Source organism: Lynx canadensis, chromosome D3, assembly GCF_007474595.2.
Source record: "Lynx canadensis isolate LIC74 chromosome D3, mLynCan4.pri.v2, whole genome shotgun sequence".
Classification (NCBI taxonomy): Eukaryota; Metazoa; Chordata; class Mammalia; order Carnivora; family Felidae; genus Lynx; species Lynx canadensis.
Window position 1 is genome coordinate 86,535,726 of NC_044314.2, and position 19,246 is coordinate 86,554,971.

At 49.1% G+C, this 19,246-nt stretch overlaps 2 protein-coding genes across 2 annotated transcripts in view; one reads left to right on the forward strand and one right to left on the reverse strand.

Annotated features, from left to right (window-relative positions):
* The first annotated feature begins 1,090 nt into the window (after positions 1–1,090).
* The window catches only part of LRRC43 (leucine rich repeat containing 43), a 34,583-nt gene continuing 16,427 nt past the window's right edge, over positions 1,091–19,246 (forward strand). The window contains exons 1-2 of the mRNA XM_030336888.1: positions 1,091–2,225; positions 18,243–18,503. Of these exons, the coding sequence (XP_030192748.1) occupies positions 2,208–2,225; positions 18,243–18,503 (279 nt within the window). The 5' untranslated portion in view covers positions 1,091–2,207. The remainder of the gene's footprint in view (positions 2,226–18,242; positions 18,504–19,246) is intronic.
* IL31 (interleukin 31) lies at positions 8,601–10,555 on the reverse strand. Its single transcript, XM_030336891.1, has 3 exons — positions 10,540–10,555; positions 10,220–10,368; positions 8,601–8,915 (listed from the first exon to the last, which is right to left on the reverse strand). Exons 1-3 carry the CDS (start codon positions 10,553–10,555, stop codon positions 8,601–8,603), a joined length of 480 nt encoding a protein of 159 aa, XP_030192751.1.

Consider the following 19,246-nt stretch of genomic DNA (forward strand, 5'->3'; position numbering starts at 1 on the left):
TCCACGCTCCGCGTCACCCATTCCCCACAGAGCTAGAGGGACCTTGTGTTTTTAAAAATGTCTATTTGTTTTGAGAGCGAGAGAGGGAGGGAGCACGAGGGGGAGGGGGGGAGGGGCAGAGAGAGAGGGAGAGAGAATCCCAAGCAGTCTCCATGCTCAGCGCAGAGCCCGAAGCGGGGCTCGAACTCAAGAACCGCGGGACCGTGACCTGAGCCGAAGTCAAGGTCACACATTTAACCGACTGAGCCCCCCCGGCACCCCTGGAGTGACCTTATTAAAGACACTGCGTTGTCTCCCCCACTCAAACTTCCAGTGGTTTCCCGCTGCGTTTCGAATAAAGTCCAAACTCTTCGCCATCTGGCTTCCGACTGCCTCGGGCGAGTGACACCCTTTCTGGGCCTGAGCGTCCCTGTCTAGAAAATGCGGATAAAATCGTGCCGGCCCCACTTCGCGCTGAAGGATTGAAGCGAGCCCCGTTTACAGTCAGCTCCTCCCCACCTTCCCCGGGCCCAACATCGCACCCTCGCCCGACTCTCTTGCGCGTCATCAACGCTACCGCAAAAGACCATCCCCCCTCTTTGATACCCTGGCGGCATCCCGATTCCCCCTGCCCCGCGGCATCCTGCCTGGCTCTCTCTCAGGCACCAGGTCGTGTGCTGTGAATTCTTTCTGGGAAATGTCGCTGCCTGGGGCGCCGTCCCGTGCCGGGGAACAGCTGCTTCAGAGCTGAGAAGTATCAGAACTGCCAGAGTTGAGAAGGAGCCTAACTTCCCAGCTTAGGTCTAAAAAAGTCAGGAAATAGCTAGCGTTCGGCTTGCTAATATTCATCCTTGTTTAAAAAATGTGCCTTCCTCCCGGCACTTCAGAACTTCCTGTTCTTCTAGAATAAAGTCCCCCAGTCCTTAGCGTGGCGTTCAGTGGACCACTAACTCCAAGTGTCCTCCCTGCCAGTGACACCGCCCAGGTTCCAGGCTAAGCGGACTCCCTGTGACCGTTAGCTACGCCCCGTGCTTCCCCCCTCTGTGCCCTGCCCCCCGGGAGGCCCTGCGCTCTGTCCCTCTCTGCAGGCCGCCACCCCACGCCGGGCTTCGAACTACCACCGGTGCTCCATTTGTCACTTACGTCATGTGGCACCTTCTGCTTGGTCACGTCACTCTCGGTACTGCCCTCGCGTCATTGCCCCCACCGAAGGACAGGGACCACGTCTCGTTTTATCAGCCATCTACCGTAGCACGTAGTTTCGGTGTCCCTGGTGCCTAGCCAGCTCGTGGGTTAGGTCGCATCTACCACTGCGTGCCACAGGTGATGCAACACCCTATGAAGCAGGTACTATTATCATCCCCACTTTAGAGATAAGGAAGTTGAGGCTTAGAGAAGCACACCACTTGCCCAGCAGCGCTATCACCAAGTGCAAATCTGAGCTCTAGACCTGGGTGTGTCTGGTAGCAATAACATGTGCCAGCAGCCAGCCTGGAGGCTTCTACCGTGGTGCCATTTGTATCCTCAAAAGACCCTGGGTGGTAAGAATTGTTATCCTTATTTTCCACAGGCGTGAACTCAGGCTTACCGTTCATGATAAGAACACTCGACAAAGCAGGAGAGGAAGGGAACGTCCTCAACCCGATAAAGGCGTCTGAGGAGACCCCACAGCTAATGTATTTACTGGTGAAGGCCGAATGCTTTCCATCTAGGACGGGCACAGATTCAACACTGTCCTGGAGGTTCTAGTCAGCACAGTTAGGAGACACATAGAAATACGAGACGTTCCAACTGGAAGAAAAAAAAAAAAAGACACTAAAACTCTCTGTGTACAGATGACATCATGCTATATATAGAAAACCCTGAAGGATATACACGCGCACATAAACCTAGTAGAGCCAGCAAATGAGGTCAGCAAGGTCACAGGACACAAGAGCATCACACAAAAATCAGCTGCCTTTCTGGGCATTAGCAATACACAGCCCAAAAGAGAAATTAAGAAAACAACTCCACGTACGATGGCGTCAAAAAGAAGAAAATTCTTGGGAATAAATCAAGCAAGTGCAAGACTTTTACCCTGAAAACTACCGAACAGAGTTGAGGAGTATTATTCTGCCCTCAAAGGGGATGAGCCCTGACCCCATGCTGCCATAAGGATGGACCTCAAAAACACCATGCCACCTTGAAGGAGCCAGACACAAAAGGCCACACAGTGTAAGATTCCGTGTATGGAACACCCAGAAGAGGTAAATCCACAGAGACAGAGAGCAGGTTAGCGTTGCCAGGGCCAGTGGGGGAGGGAGAGTAGCAGTGACTGCTTAATGGGTGGGTATGCGGGGGACGGGGCGGGGGGTACCTGGGTGGCTCAGTCTGTTGAGCGTCGACTGCAGCTCAGGTCATGATCTCGCGGTCCGTGGGTTCGAGCCCCGCATCGAGCTCTGTGCTGACAGCTCAGAGCCTGGAGCCTGTTTCGGAGTCTGTGTCTCCCTCTCTCTCTGCCCCTTACCCACTCACGCTCTCTCTCTCCTTCGAAAATAAATAAACATTGAAAAAAACAAGGCCACATATTGTAGGATTCCATTTATATTAAGTGCCCAGAATAGGCAAATCCATAGACAAAAAGTAGATTAGTGGTGGGGCGCCTGGCTGGCTCAGTTGGTAGAGCGTGCGACTCTTGCCTGATGTCAAGGTTGTGAGTTTGAGCCCCACATTGGGTGTAGGGATTACTAAAAATAATAAATAAACTTAGAAAGAAAAAGAAAAAAAAGAGTAGATTAGTGGTTTCCAGGAGCTGGAGGAGGAATAGGGGAATAGGGAATGACTGCTAAGGAGTATAGTGCTTCTTTTGGGGGTGCTTGAGAATGTTCTGGAATCAGATTTCTGTGATGGTTGAACATACATACACACACGCACATACACATATACATATACGCACACACTACCAGGTTGCATACTTTAGAGAGACGACATAATTTGTCTAAGGTTACGTCGCATACAGAAAGTACAGGACCAGAACCTAGAACCAGAACCTAAACCAGAATCTGGTACCCGAGAACATCTGCTCTTATTAACACCAATGCTGTTGGAGGCAGAATGTTTCCGGGGCCGTTGAATAAGTAAATTAAGAAAGTTGGGATCTGGGGGCACCTGGGTGGCTCAGTCGGTTAAGCGTCCGACTTCGGCTCAGGTCGCGATCTCATGGTTTGTGAGTTCGAGCCGCGTGTTGGGCTCTGTGCTGACAGCTCAGAGCCTGGAGCCTGCCTAGGATTCTGTGTCTCCTTCTCTCTCTCTGCCCCTCCCCAGCTTGCACTCTGTCTTTCTCTCTCTTTCAGAAATAAACATTAAAAAATAAAAAGATAAAAAAAGTTGGGGTCTGAAAGAGCCTTAGAAGTGTCATACTGAGTATTCCTTCTCATTATAAACTACTATAGTTTGGGATCATTCACAAAAGGGCAGGGGGAAGTCGCACCACGTGGGTTACGCTAGAGGTCGCTTGTGCCCCTGCCCAGCTGCTTCGGTTGTGCCTGTCAGCTGGGAGTCTGAGACGCAGATTCAGGGCTGTGAAGAGCGGACCCCAGGCTGCTTTCAGCGATCGGGGAGAAGAGACAAACCCCCTGCTCCAGTGAACAGCCTTGGGCCAAAGACTGTTACCTTCCCTGGTCCTTGTAAAACCCCTCAAACGCCCCATGTTTCAACCTCTTTTTCTCACACGGCTATTTTTTTCAAAATGGGAAACTGTGTTTATCTCCCTGATTCCTAAAATAATACATTCCTAATTTTAGAATATTTGGAAACTACATAAAAATAGAAAGAAAATTATCCTGGCCTTATCCCAGTCTTGCTTTCTGTCCATATAGGCTCTCTCTCTAGAACTCAGGGGGAGCTCACACGATGGACTCAGAAATCCACTGCCCATCATGCGGGGGCACTGTGTCCCCCACAGGCCTCTCCCAGCCAGGGACCGCGTCAGGGATGCTGACATTTCTGCTTGTTTCTGAGGGACACGCGGTTCCTCTGACAAGTGACTCGGCACATTTCCCCACAGCCTCGCCAATCTGTCTTAGAAAAGTGCTTCAGGGGGCGCCTGGGTGGCTCAGTCGGTTGAGCCTCCGACTTTGGCTCAGGTCATGATCTTGCGGTTCCTGAGTTCGAGCCCCGTGTCTGGCTCTGTGCTGACAGCTCAGAGCCTGGAACCTGCTTTGGATTCTGTCTCCCTCTCTCTCTTTCTGCCCCTCCCCCTCTCCCCCACCCTCTCAAAAATAAATAAACATTAAAAGAAAAGAAAAGCACTTCAGTCTAACATGCTGCCACCAGCCTTCTTTTCCACGGGGGCCCGGGGCCTGGCCTCGGTCCCCCCTGCGCCTCCGCTGCCCCTCACAGTTTTGCTACTGCTGAGCCTTTGGTATGGAGATTCCCACCTTGGCACCTGCTCCTCAGATGACCTTCCCTGACGCAGGTTTCCTCGTGTGTTTCTGATATTGTCACGAATGCTGTTAGCCCCCGCCCCCCCCCCCCCCCCCCCCCCCCCCCCCGGGTGTGTGTCTGTCTGTGTCCAGTCTGTGATCAGCTCCTTAGGAAATTCCACCAGGAGAGAATAGCAGGAGAGGGTCAGCAGGATGGAATCCTCTGCGAGACAGACACCTACTTCCGGAAGCGGCTGAGTAGGCCTTTCGCACCATCAGGCCTTATCGTGTGTAAAGCCTGTGCTGATATGACCTCCTATTCATTTGCTTTTCTTGGTTACTAGTAAGGTTCAGCCTAGTTTCACATTTACTGGTTATTTGATTTCTTAGTTTACATTTAACCACTTCTTTGCCTTCTCTTCTCTCTCCTCCTCCTCATTCGTTATCTGATTACCCCTTCTATTTCCTTTTTAGTTTTCCTCTCACCTCTTAATTCTCCAGAACAAGAAGATGACCTTACTTAAAAATGTTTTTCTTAAAGCTTGATGTTGCCTGTTCTTCCTTTATAAATCGGGCGACTTTAAGCTTCTACTCAGCTTCAGAGAGTGTCGTATTAATCATATCGCATTAGATCCTAGTAGTTTTTGCTTCCCTGTGACTCTGGAACATTTGTTTTCCTTTCCTCTGTGAGTCAGTGATACTGGGTTTTTTTTTTAAGTCATTACTTTGGAGTGTCTTGAGCACAGGACATACCGTGGAAATGAGTAGATGGAGGAGATACTAAATTTCTGACAAAACGCCAGAATCTGATGGTCTTTTTGCCTCTTTCCGGGTTTTGGCAGATTATCACCGAAAGAAATTCCAATTACGTGTGGGTCCTTGTTAGCTGAATTCCAGGTAACTTAGGTGCCAAAGTTTTATTTACCTCATCAGTGAAGGAATCAGTCAGCACAGCACAACTGGCTCAAAGGATAATATGTGAAGGTGACATCTCCTTTTCTCTGTCTCTCCATCGTCATTGAGGGAAACGAGTGCTGGAACGAAATGGGAAGGGAGGCGTTTGACTGCCTCACCCTCACCGCCACTAAAACCCTCTTCACCTCTGGGGTTACTTCTCTACCAGAGAGGAATGATCTGTACCTTATCAATTGTCTACGAATTTCTACAAATTCTACACATTTTCTGCAATTTCCACAAATTCACAGACTCTGGGACCTACTCAGGAATAAATCATGCCAAACAAATCATGCCCCATCCCCTGAGAGCAGTGCTGTCTGATAGAACTTTCCGTGGCGATGGAGATGTTCTACGTTCGTGTTGTCAGTATAGGAACCACTCACCACATGTGGCTCTGGAGCACTTAAAATGTGGCTCGTGGGACTGAAGAAGTGGACTTTTACAAGTGTTTTATTTATTTTTTTAATATTTATTTTTGAGAGAGAGAGAGGGTGAGAGAGAGCACCCGCACGCATTCGCGCGCCAGAGAGAAAGAGAGAGAGAAGAGAGCAGGGGAGGGGCAGAGAGAGAGGGACACACAGAATCTGAAGCAGGCTCCGGGCTCCGAGCTGTCAGCACAGAGCCCGACGCGGGGCTCGAACTCATGAGCCGTAAGATCATGTCCTGAGCCGAAGTCGGACACTTAACCAACTGAGCCATCCAGGTGTCCCTTTACAAGTGTTTTATTTTAAAATAAATGTAGTTATACAGAAAAGTTCTAGATAGTACAGAGTTGTCATATTCCCTTCTCCCAGCTTCTCCTAAATGGGAACGTCTTACATAACTGTGGTACATTGATCAAAACTAAGAAATTCACATAAGTGCAGGCTTAATTTGAATTTTCACCAGTTTTTCCACTAATGTCCTTTATCAGGATCCCCTCCAAGACTGCACCCAACCCTCATGTCTCCTTGGTCCCCAGGTGGAGGTTTCTCTGTCTCCCCTTGATTTTCCTGACGCTGACAGCTTTGAAGGGTTGTGGTCAGGGGTTTTGTAGAATGTCCCTTGACTCGGGTTTGCCTGGTGTTTTCTCACGAAGGGGTGGATGTGGATCTGGGGGAAGAGTCCCACAGAGAGGACGAGCCACCCTCCCCACCGCGGTAGATCAGGGGTGCCTGACATCCACCGGCTGCTCTGTTTGCCTCACGCAGGGGTGCTGTCTATTGCTTTCTCCCTCGTGTGTGGCTGTCTTGCCCTCCTGTGCTCAGTGCTTTAGAAGCAAATCACAGATCCAGCCTACATCAGAAGGAGGGAAGTTCCCCTCCACCTCCTGGAAGGGAAATATCAAAGAATTTGCATTGCTATGTTAAAACTGCCAAATGACTAGTAAATATTTGTGGGAAGATACTTTGTCGTGAAGCAAATTTCCTGTTTCTTCGCAGTTCACCCATTAATTTTAGCCTTCATCTGTAGATCTTGCCCACAGCAATTATGACTGAGGTGTTCTTTTTTTTTTTTTTTAAGATTTTATTTTTAAGTAATCTCTACACTCAATGTGGGGCTCAAACCTACAATCCCGAGATCAAGAGCTGCATGCCCTACTGACTGAGCCAGCCCGGCGCCCCACGACTGAGGTGTTCTAATGGTGATTTTCTATTTCCCTCATTCCTTCTATGTTTATTAGTTAGAATTCTGTAAGGAACATTTGTCCCTTTTCCTCCATTTATTTATATCACTGCAGACTAGTGGATATTTATTTTACTCTTTGGAAGGACACGTGGTCATCTTTTTTTGCCTGATTTCCCAGCTTGGGGGTAATTTTTCTAACAATAGTAAATGTGTTCTGATATAGGACAGTCAAAAAGAATGACAGACGAGCACCACGGTGGATATTTTGGGAAAGGCTGACCAAAACACTGTCATTGGAGGCTACGATGTGTGTAGCCTCAGAGCCCCGGGAGGTGCTGAAGTAGAAATACCCACAAGAGTAAGAAAGGGAATTCCCGGGTGAGTTGCAGCTCTCAGAGTCCCATAACATCACCACCACCACCCCCACCCCCCCACCCCCGATATGAGAACGCGGGCAAATCAGAGGATCTCTTTGGGCCTCATCTTCCCCCAAATAAGATGAATATGAAGGTGTTGTTCAACTCAGGATCTGTGGTTCTCAGGCTCCAGCGTGTATATGAATCACGGGGAGGTTTTGTTAAAACCCGGATCACTGACTACCCCTCCAAAGCGTCTGATTCAGTAGGTGTGAGGTGGGGCCCACGCATGCGCATTTCCAACACGCCCTCAGGTGATGCCCACGCTGCTGGTGCTTTGAGAGCCATTAGTCCAAATGATCTCAAAGAACCATTAACGACTTTGGACTCAACATTCATTCAAATGAAAAAATCTTTGGCCCTGGCTACCTAGAAGTCATGGAGGCAATGATGGAACAGGACTTTACAGGAGCAGAGGCACTGGAAATCCAGTTTGGAACCGTGCAGGAGACACTTGAATGATTGCTCTGTACCGGGCACGCCATTAAGTGCTCCTAAGACCCAGTCACTGCCCAGAGAGGGACAAAGGTTGGGCAGAGTGGTGAAGGGCAAGCGTGAGTCTGCCTTAACAGCTAGTGTGGCCTTGGGCAAGTCACTAAATGACTCCTTGCCTCAGTTTCCCCCACCTATAAAAAGAGGACAGTAACGGTACTTACATGGCCTGGCATAAAGAAAATCCTCAGTAAATGGTTGTCGCTGCTAGAATTACTCTTATTTGCTACTGAGCCTGTCCCATGGGGAGAAACGGTATCTGTTTCCACAGCACGCCCCACGCTCCCTCAGCCACAACGCCACCCAGCCTGGATTCCCAGCCACTGATTTTAACCCCCTCACAAAATCCAAAGCAGATCATGAGAAAAACTCAATATAATTTATTAAATAGTTCCTGAGGAGCACTAACACTCTCAATACAATAAAAACCAATAAATTAACACGGGTATCGCCTTCTGCCTTCGCAAAGGCATAATGAAGATAAGATTTAAGTCTGCAGAGGAAAAACATTCTATAAATGCCAAGACGGAGAACAATGTCATAACCTGACATCTCTTCAAGTTAACTCACACGTTTATACCTCAGTCCTCCCGGGACTAGCCCATCTGGGGACTCACTGAAATTATTCATTGGAATAATTTACAGCAGAGCAGTCACCCTTAGCCTGCCAGTTATGTTTTCTCAAGGCTTCAGACATTGCCACCATTCCAAAAGGAATAGGTTCAGCCAGATGGCCTTGAATGGCCTACTGGAGTCCAGAATTCAATGATTGAAGCACATGTTCCAGGCACGCTGAGAACTGTTGTAAAACGGCCAAGATGAAGTTTTTACGTTCAAAGTTGTCTGCAGGCATAGAAACTTCTGCTTCTGGTTCACGTTGAAATTTGAGTTTGTCCAGCTGTTCTATGATTTTATCGATCGTATTCTTATCTGACAATGGTCTGATCGCCCTGAAATAAGGCAGGATGGCGGAGCCATTGATGTGCGGCAGTTGGGAGTCAGAGCTGAGACACGGTAACGAGGAATGGTTAGATTCTGGCAACCCCATCTCCTTCTTCAGCTGTGGGACGAGGAAGAGACACGGGTGAACATTACATCCGCAGTAACGGCTGGAAGTCAAAGTGCTTACGTCCGAATGCTCCCTCTGTGATGGGCTGGGTGGGCACGTCCCCCTTGCCATCCCATGTAATCGGTGCCACCATCGTGTGAGGCTGTGGTCACCACTATTGCCTCTACCCATATTGGAGGCCTCTACCAATAACCACTGCTCCATACTGCCTCCCCTGCTCCATGCGACCCAGGCCTCCACACACCTCCCCAGGAATCCTCTCTTAGCTGCTCTGGGGCTCAGAGAGGGGGAATAGGAAAGCATCTGGGTTTCCGTCCTGCTTCTTGCTCTTTGTGACTCTGTATTAAAGCCAGTGTATCCCCAGCTCATCAGGGGGATGTGTGCACGTCTGGAAAGGCCTCCAAGATGCCAGGGAGAGTTTTTCCAAACATCCTGAGGACTCCGGACCACACCCTCTCCTGTCCCTCTTCCCAAGGACTAAGAGATTTGGGGTTCAGCTGAAATGCTAACAGCATCTCACCAGCCTGAACTGCAGAGTCACCTCGGCTGTAACAACCTCTGTTTCTGTGCCCGTTAAAGCCAAGGCTAAGGCTTAAATGTCAGGGGGTGGAAGGGAAGGGCTAGGCCAATTCTGTGAGCTGTTTCCAGGTGTTGGCTTTTATTTGTTCGTTTAATCAAAGCTGCCCAAGAGGTTCTATCTTGAAGACAACTCTGAGAAAATGGAAGAGTATTTACATTTATTCAACCTCGTACTTTCCTCCCAATGGGGGTCGGAGGCAGCACAGCCTCTGGCAGAAGCAGACTGGGTCCTAATTAAACGATACAGTAGCATGCAAACAGACCCCCAATTTGTTCACTGCCCTTCTCTGCGGTAAGAGAGACTCTCTGCGCCCACAAGAGGATTTTGATATCCTGAATTCACTGAGACATCATTTACAGCTGAGGTTGACCTTTGCAGGCAACTAAATGGTCAGGCAAGATGGCCCGTCCCTAGGGTTGTGCTACAGGCAGGAAAATCCATGTAACATTACCGTGAACTAGGTATGTTAAGAATGAACAGGCCTACTAAAGCAGATCCTATAGTATGTGAGAAGTCATTGAACTTCAGACTGTCTGGGCTAATCTCTGCCTCCAACCCTCATGAAAATTCCATTGTATCCTGTCTAGTTGTTCCCATCTCTTCCTGGTGTATCCGCAGCCCTAGCTTGGGGTCTAAAATAGTAGGCCTCTTCTAGGGGCAAATGGAAGGCATTTTAAAGAAATGGCCTGGAGAAGAAATCCGTAAGGGCACTTACGTAGTCTTGCAAAAGTCCCTTAGACATGGGCCGTAATTCCAAGATTATTTTTCGGACGTCACTTGGTTGTAGTCGATGGGTGGGTGCCATATGGGAGGGCAGCAAGGTTTCCATGCAGCAGAGCAGAAACAGGGCAAACCTGGCGGGTCCTGGAGAAAGAAAATGATGCTGTGGGCCACGCGGCCAGACGCCCCCTGCCCACCCCAGTTGCAACCACTGAAGCCGTTGTTGAGCAACCACTGGCCAAGCCCCTCCACAGTCTTCTCTATCCAACGGGACAAGACCACGCTCATGAAACAGGCATCAGGGCACAGTAGTACCTGCGTGGGAGAGCATGGCGAGAGAGCACACAGGGCCTGCTCCGGCAACAGCTTCTGGAGCTAGATGTGCTCGCCATGGACTCTGGGAGATATATAAAGGGCCAGTTGTGAGGGAAAAGAGCGATCAACGTCCCGCCCATGGCAAAATCATTGCTCAGCTTTTCTCCAGAAAACACTTTCAATATTCTGCCCCACGAGGCTGGGTGAAAGCGGGACTGGAAGGAAATGCTGAGGTTACCCTCAAGGTGGGCAGATGCCTGACTCAGTACAGACACAGGAAAGCACACACATCTTTGCCATTTCTTCTGGGAAAAAGCTTGTCGATTTGACTAGAAGAAATTTTGAAGCCCAGATTTGACAGGCCTAACTCCCCAGGAACAGGTGATTTACAGGAGCTGAGGGTCAGTGCCCCACAGGGAATTTCTGGGGAGGGTCACAGTGAGTATGCGTAGGCGTCAGACTGGCATGAGGTTTCTCAAAATGTATTACCTTTGGAAATTTCTGAAGTATGCCCATGCCAGTGTGCGGGGATGGCCCCGATAACCACAGTGAATATGGTGAGTCAAAGGCCTCATCTCCGTTCTGCTTGGCCTTGAACATCATTGGATTGTCAACTGTGTCTTTGCAACGACAAGGCCTAGAACCGGAGTCTGTGCTCCAGAGTTATTTGTTGAAGGTGCTAATTCATATTTTGAATAATAGACTCTTCTAGGGTCTTAGGAATGGTGGCAAAGAAGTTAAACAAGGTCCCTGCCCTGATAGCTGGTGTTCTGATGGGCAACGGGCAGACAGTAGACACATTAGCAAACAAGAAAGTGTAAGGTAATAAGAACTATAAAAATAAAACAAGGTGATGGGAGAAGGAGAGAGTGGTAGGTGAGATACTCTAAGTGACGAGGAATAGTTTCTCTGAGGAGGTGTCCCTGTGGGAAGATCTGGGGAAAGGGTGTTCCACGTGTAGAGGACACTAGTGTAAAAATCCTCAGGCAAAAGTGAGCTTGGTGTGGCCAAGAATGGGAAATGGGTCGTGGGAGCTGGAGTGAAGCAAAAGAAGGGGAGGGTAGTGGGGTAGAGAGGTAGACAGAGGCCAGGACACAGAGGGCCTTCTGAGGCCATGATAAAGAACTTGGATTTTATCCCAAGTGTGACAAGGTACTGCTGGACGGCTGTCCAGGGAGGCGAGTAGGGAGGCGAGTATAGGCTCTGGTGTACTTTAAGAAGGAAGAATAGAGCACCTGGGTGGCTCAGTCGGTTAAGAAGGAAGAATGAGAGAGGCCCCTGAGTAGAGAATGGATTGTGTAAATCCAAGATGGAATAGAGGGGCCAGTTAGGAGGCTATGTGGCTGTCTAGATAGAGGTAATGGTGGCTTGGACCAGGGTAGAGAGGAGAGAGATGGAGTCCACAGAACCGACTGATGGCCTTGTGTGGAGGTAAATCCGAGAGAGGAATCAGGGATGAATCCTGGGATTTTGGTGAAGTAACTGAGTAGTTGATCTGCAGTGAGGGAAAAGGAGCCTGGAGAGGAGAAATCAAGAGTCTCATCGGGAATGAGTTCAGTTCAAGACGCCCACTGGGCATTCGATGTCAAGTTAGCAACTGGATAGGAGTCAAGAGCACAGGAAGGAAGCCAGACCAGAGCCATCCACAGAATCCAACACACACAACAGAAAAGAGTCAGAAACCCCCTTCCTCCACCCTTAATCCCTAGTTCCCCTCCAGTCCCTGTTGTCTCTTTCCTCTTATCCAAGTTTCTTAACAGAATGGTCTACATGCACATTTACCTCACTTCCCCAAACGCCACAATATGGTTTTTACCCTAACAATTTATTCAAAATCCTCTAGCAAAGTCCACGGTAGGCAGAATTTTGCCCATGTGACTTTCACCCTCTGGTATTTACTCCCATAATTATATTACATTACAGGGACTTTGCAGATGGAATTAATTACTAATGGTTACTAATCCGCTGACCTGAAGAAAGGTTGATTACCGGGTGGGTCCAATGTAGTTCCACGAACCCTTAAAAATAAAGAAGGCAGAGAGACTCAAAGCATGAGAAAGACTCAACCACTATTGGCTGGCTTGAAGAGGGAGGGCGCTAGGTGGAAAGCATGAGGAGAAAACGAATTTGGCCGACAATCAGTGAGTTTGGAGGAGGACCCCGGGCCCCAGTTGAGAACCACAGCCCCAGCTGCTACTCTGACTTTGGCCTGGTAACACCCTGAGCAGAGAATCCAGTTTCTCCATGCTGGACCTCTGACCTACAGAAACTGTAGGAAGTAACTTCATAGATTTATATTGCTGGCTTTATGGCATTTGTTATGGAAGCAACTGAGGACCAATATAGTCTTCAGTGGCCTCATGTTGCCAACCTTACTGGCTTCCTCTCAGCCTTCATTTTACTTGACCCCTCCATGACACGCTGTAATGCCAACCACTTCCTCTTTCTTGAAAACCTCTTTTTCCTCTTTACTCTATAATAATATGATCCCGATACCTTGCGGCCCTCTGACCATGCCTTCTTAGGCCAAATCATCTTCCTTCTTGATCTCTTAATGGGCATGTCTCCAAGGGCCCCATCGTCGATCCATGTTCCTCAAACCTTAATGTCTCTCTCTTTCAAACTCCAGATCTAAATGTTCGGTTGCCTAATGGGCATCTCCAGTGGAATGTCCTGCCCTCGATATGTCCAAAACCAAGCATATGAGTCAAGGTAATAGTAATTGTGGAGACGAATGGGTGTGGATAGAGTGGAGAAATTTGTAGGAGGCAAAGTTCTCAGGAGATGGTGGTTGAGTGGACATGGGGATAGTGGAGAAGGAGGAGTTGAGAACTGCTTCTGGGTTGGTGGTTTGGGTAACTGGACAGATTGTGGTGCTATAAGCAGAGGGGATCACAGGGCTCAGGTGAGTGAAGAATTCAGTTTTGACACGGTAAGTTGGAAGCGTCATGGAACTCTCAGGTAAAGATGGACAGTGAGCCTTTGGACATTCGGATTTGGAGCTTGAAGGAAGGAACTGGAGTCATGGGTGCCATGTCTGTATATTGTGCCGTCTTTGGGTGCCATCTGTACATTGTAATTGAGAAAACTGTAATCCTACAAGAGATGACCAACAAGAGACATGTAAGGTAAGTGTGGAGTCCAGGGGTCCACATCTATTAACAGAAGAGGGAGAGGGAGATGACACTCAGTCTACAACACTGAGAAGACACTCTTGGGAGGGAGAGAAATGTACTAGGAAAACACGCCATGGACCAAGATGAAAAGTGGTTTTCAAGGAGGAGGATACAATTAGCACCATCATAAGCCATGGAGAGGTCAAATAAGATAAAGACTGAAGGGATTCACTAGGTGTGGCAACATAAGGTCACTGGGAACTTTGCTTGGGGAGTTTGAATAAGTTGTTAGGGCAGGAGCCATATTGTGGCAGTTTGGGAAGTGAGGTAAAAGGGCTGTCCGACCAGTCTGTCCAGAAGACTGGATCAGAGGAGGAAAGAGACAGCAGGGGCTGGAGGGGGACTTGGGGTGGACGAGGGTTCCCAACTGTTTCTTCTGTTGTGCATTGGGCTCTATGGGCCACCCAGAGCTGATCTCGTCCCTGTGCTCTCAACTCCTATCCAGCTGCTGACTTGACATGGGATAGATGTCAATGGGCATCTTGAACTTAAGTCATTCGAGACAGGATTCTTGATTACTCCTCTAGAGACTTCTTTTCCCTCACTGCAGATCAACCACCTAGTTGCCTCATTAAAATCCCAGGAGTCGGGGCGCCTGGGTGGCTCAGTCGGTTGGGCGACCGACTTCGGCTCAGGTCATGATCTCACACTCCGTGAGTTCGAGCCCCGCATCGGGCTCTGTGCTGACAGCTTGGAGCCCGTTTCAGATTCTGTGTCTCCCTCTCTCTCTGACCCTCCCCCATTCATGCTCTGTCTCTCTATGTCTCAAAAATAAATAAGCGTCAAATTAAAAAAATTAAAAAAAAAAATCCCAGGAGTCATCCCCAATTCATCTTTCTGATTTGCTTATATCACTCATGGATATTTATCTTATTCTTTAAAAGGACATGTGGCTCTTATTTTGTCTTATAGCCCAGTTCTGGAGAATTTTTCTAATAAAAGTAAAGGTGTGGGCACCTGGGTGGCTCAGTTGGTTGAGCATCTGACTCTTGTTTTCGGGTCAGGTCATAATCTTATCATGGTGAGATCTAGCCCCAAGCCAGGCTCCACACTGAGTGTGGATTAAGATTCTCTCTCTCTCTCTCTCTCTCTCTCTCTCTCTCTCTCTCTCTCCCCCTCACCCCTCCCCCACTTGCACATGCTCTCTCTCTCTCTCTAATAATAATAATAGTAAAGGTGTTCTGATACAGTAAAGGTGTTTGACACACAGTCAAAAAGGATGAAAGATGTCTACCACAGAGGGTGTTTTCGGAAGGATCCCATCAATAAATTGGACTTCGTCAAAATTAAAAATGTTTGGTCTTCTAAAGACACTGTTTAGAAAAGACAAGTCTAGACTGGGAGAAATATATTTGCAAACCACAAATCTGACAAAATATATAAAGAACACTCAAACTTAATTTTATTAGGATTACGCAATAGTTTCTTTAAAATTACACCAAAAGCACAAGCAACATAAGAAAAAATAGATAAATGACACTTCACTGAAATTAAAGACTTTTGTGGATCAAAGGACACTATCAATAAATTGAAAAGACAACCATGGAATGGGAGAAAATATTTGGAAATTGTATGTAAAACAAGGGGCTAATATCCAGAATATATTAAAAAAAAACTTTTAAAAATCAACAATAAAAAGACAAAAAATCGTTTTAAATGACTAAAGAATCTGAAAGACATTTCTCCAAAGAAGATACACAAATGGCCAAAAAGCACATGAAAAGATGCTCCATATCACTAGCCAGGCATTAGGGACATGCAAATAAAAACCACAACGAGATACATCACATCAACTAAGATGTCTATTATAAAAACAAAACAAAGCAGTAAAATAATGGGTGTTAGTGAAGATATTAAAAAACCGGAATCTTCATATATTGCTGATGGGGAGGTGACATAGCAGAGCTTCTGTGTAAAACAGTTTCCTCAAACTGTTAAACATACAGTGACCATATGATTCAGCAATTTCATTCCTAGGTATGGACCCAAGAGGAATGAAAACATATGTTGCCATAAAAACATGTACAGGAACGTTTCGGAATTTTTCATAAGAGCTAAAAAGTGAAAACAAATGTCCCTCAGTGGGTGAATGGATACGCAAAATGTAGTCCATTCATACAATGCAATATTATTCAGCCATAGAAAGGAATAAGGCACGGACACCTGCTACAACATGGGTGAACCCTGAAAACATGATGCTGAGCCAAAGAAGCCAGACACAAAATGGCAAATATTGTATGATTCCATTTAATATGAAATATTTAGGAGAAGCAAATCCATAGAGACAGAAGCCTATTAGTGGTTGCTAGGGGATGGACGGAAGGGGGAATGGGGATTGACTGCCTCGTGGGTATGGGGTTTCCTTTTGGGGTGAGAAAAAAGTTGAAAATTAGATAACAGTGATAGTTGCGCTATGAATACCGTTGCATTGGGACTATACTAAAAATCACACAAAGTTGCAGACTTTAAACGGGTGGATTTGGGGGTTCGTAAATTATAGCTCAGTAAAGATGTTGCATTTCCAAATTACAGGAACCAAATCATCCCATTTGTTTCTCAAACGTGTGCCCGGGAGCCCTTACTGTTTGGGTAGCAGTCGGCTAGATGCTGGATACTTAGGATGGAGAGATGATGTGCGAGCTCGCTTCCGTCTATAATGGGGTCTTGGTGCTAAAACGGTTATATATGTAGACAGTGATTTAAAACCCCGGACTCAGGGGTTAAAGCGATCCACATTGGAATCCACTGGTTTATCTTGAGACTGTTTGACCTTGGGCTCATTTCTCTTTCCTAGATCTGTCAAATGGGAACGATAATCAGCACTTTTCTCAGGTGGGAAGCGCCTGCTAGGAGCTACAGCAGTTATGGCCCCTGGTGGGGGTGGGAAGTGTACTATTGTCCCATTTTGCAGCTGCGGGCGCAAAAGGGTCAGAATCAAAAACCCAGGTCGTCCCCGTCTGAGTCAGGGTCTCGGTTTCCCGGCCCGCGGGGAAAAGTCCGCAGACCCCCGCTGGTCTTGGGTTCACCTGGAGCGCCTGCGTGCCGCGCGCCCCCGCCGGGAGGATCGCGCGCCCGGCCCCGGTGAGCGCGCACGTGTGTCCCGGCGGTTGCCTAGCAACCGGCCAGGCGAGGCGGCCGCGCGGGCATGGAGACGCCCGGCGGGACCGTGAGCGCCGCGGTCCGGGAGCACCTGAGGCAGTTGTGTCTTCGCGAGTTCCCGTGCGGCACCGGCAGCTGGGTGCGGGCGCAGGCGGGGGCGGCCGGAGGAGGGACGCGGGGATCTGCGGCGCCGAGCGGCCCGGGCCGCCGGCACAGGCTTTGGCGGATCCGGAGAAGCCTGAGGGGAGGTTTGGATCTGGGAGTTTAGGGAGCGTCCTGAGCTGGGGTCGGACCCTGGGACGCCGCAGGGGCCGACGGGAGAGCTCCTCCCCCTCCCCCTCCACCCCGCGGGCCTGACCCGCAGAGGAGGGCGGGACCCCGCCTAGACCTGAGCCCGGCGGGCTGACCCGGGGGTAGGGCTTCTCCGTTAGAAACACCAGGCTCCCTTTGAGGTGGAAAGTTTTTGCCTGGGCCAAGAGCTTCTCAACCCTCAGGTGCCCCAGAGCGCAGAAGGCGTGGTCCTGAGCAGGCCCGGTTCTGCTGCCTCCAGAGGCCGGTGGGTCTGGGGGAGAAGCGGCCCCCTCCCTCCTCTCCTGGCTCCTGGTCTCTGAGGCCGGAAACACTTCCCTTCTAAAGTTTCGCCCTGGGGTGCAAGTCGTGGCTCTTGCGGGCTGGAGCAGGTGCGTCTGCCCGCACCCCACCCCCATCAGCCAGTGCTCCTGATGGGGATGAGGAGCAGGCCATTGAGAACCTGCAGCCCCCAGGATGTGCCCTGGAATATCTTGAGGGTCTGGAATGTTCCCCTCCTGCTTGCTGGGAAGCTGAGGCCCCCCCACACTGGTAGGGGCTAAGGGGAGGTCTGTGTGCCCATTTTCATAGAGGAGAAAACCAAGGCACCAATCAAGGAACTAATGGATTTGTTTGTCTCCTCAACAAACACTGTTGAGTGTCTACTGTGCAAGGTGCTGTTGGGTTTCACCGATGTCTCCAGTTCTCCTGGGGGAAGGGCTGGGAGAAAGTCAGCTCTGGGACCCAACCTTTCCCCATCCCCTGTGGCCTCTAAATTCTGAATTCACCTTTTCAGCCATGGTACTTCTTCCTCGAAAGCCATTCCTTGGTTAATACATCCCCCAGATTGCCTTTTGCGCCTCTAGCTTTTAGTACATAAATCCTTCTTAACTGTTAGGTTGCTTTCACCTGCTTCTTCAGGGTTCCCAGCTTGAGTAAATTCCTAAAGGCAGGAATGCAGTTCTTTGTAGTTCTATCCATGGCTGATGATCAGTCGGAAGTATTGATTACTCACTGCTTAAACTTCTAAACTCTTGATCCCTGATGGTCCTATCTTACCATCTACTCTTTTTGGGGAGTCTCGAATCCTTGAGAGGGCTGAGTCACGAGTAGCGAACTTCTCCACCTCCACTGCTGCAGAATAAGTCACGTTTTCTTCCTCGAACTTGGCGAACATGGAGGGAGCTGATCCCCAGAGACGAGGAGGCCGTGAGCCCCCGGGAGGAGACGGTGGAGGCCCTGTTGGGCCTGGTCCGCAGCCCCCACTCCCCCTGGGCTCTGCTGGAGGGCTCCAGTGCAGAGGACCGTTTTCTGAGAGAACTGGCCATCCGGAATCCCCTGATGCTCAAGGACACCTTCTTCTACTCCTACTTCAGGTCCCTACGAGTGGTGGACAAGCAGGTGAGTGCCAGAAGTTGATGTCAAGGAGGCCATGCCCCTTAAAGAGCTTAGTGGTGAGACCTAGGTGGTGAGTAGAAGGAAGGATGGGGAGGTAGCTCGGACCTAATTAATTTCACCAGCGCCTCCACCTGCCAGGGCCAGCTGCTCATTTGTTCTGTGTCTTCTTCCTTCACCCCCGGGGAATCCAGGTGTGTTTTCTACAGCTGACTTCTGACTTGGGGCTCCTGGGTCCTCGGAGAGACCTTTGAAGTGTCTGTGTTGGTTTTACTTAAACTGTGGGGGCCCGGGGTTGGGGAGGGTTGGCATGGTACTGTATTAATTTCTGTTACTGAGAAGCCTTCTTTGCCTCTACCGATAACAGAGCCCCAATCTGCAAACTCAGCCTGCCTACATTGGCTTCCCCTTTCCCAGAGAAACTGGGGATCTACACAGTACCAGGTGGGAGGGGCGGGAACAACTCCTGTCAGTTTTCCTGGGACTTTCGGGCATCAGCGCTGAAAGTGTCCCGGGAACGCCTCAATCCTGGGCACACTGGCACAGTCGCCAGGAAGGGCCCTGATGTCTTTGAGGCCACAGAGAACTGAAGGTTCACAGATAGGCCTCTGAACTTCCGGTCTGATCCTGTTGTGTGTAAACTAGTGATTCCTTAAGGCCTCAGGGGTAGACAGCACAGAACATGGGATCCCTGCCCTTGGGAGCACACAGTCCAACTGGGGACACAGGACACTGGGCTGGTAGCTGTA

Coding starts and splice junctions, on each gene's coding strand:
- IL31 (XM_030336891.1), bottom strand. Junction 8,916..10,219: donor AGGGACTTTTGCAAGACTAC/GTAAGTGCCCTT, acceptor CTCGTCCCACAG/CTGAAGAAGGAGATGGGGTT.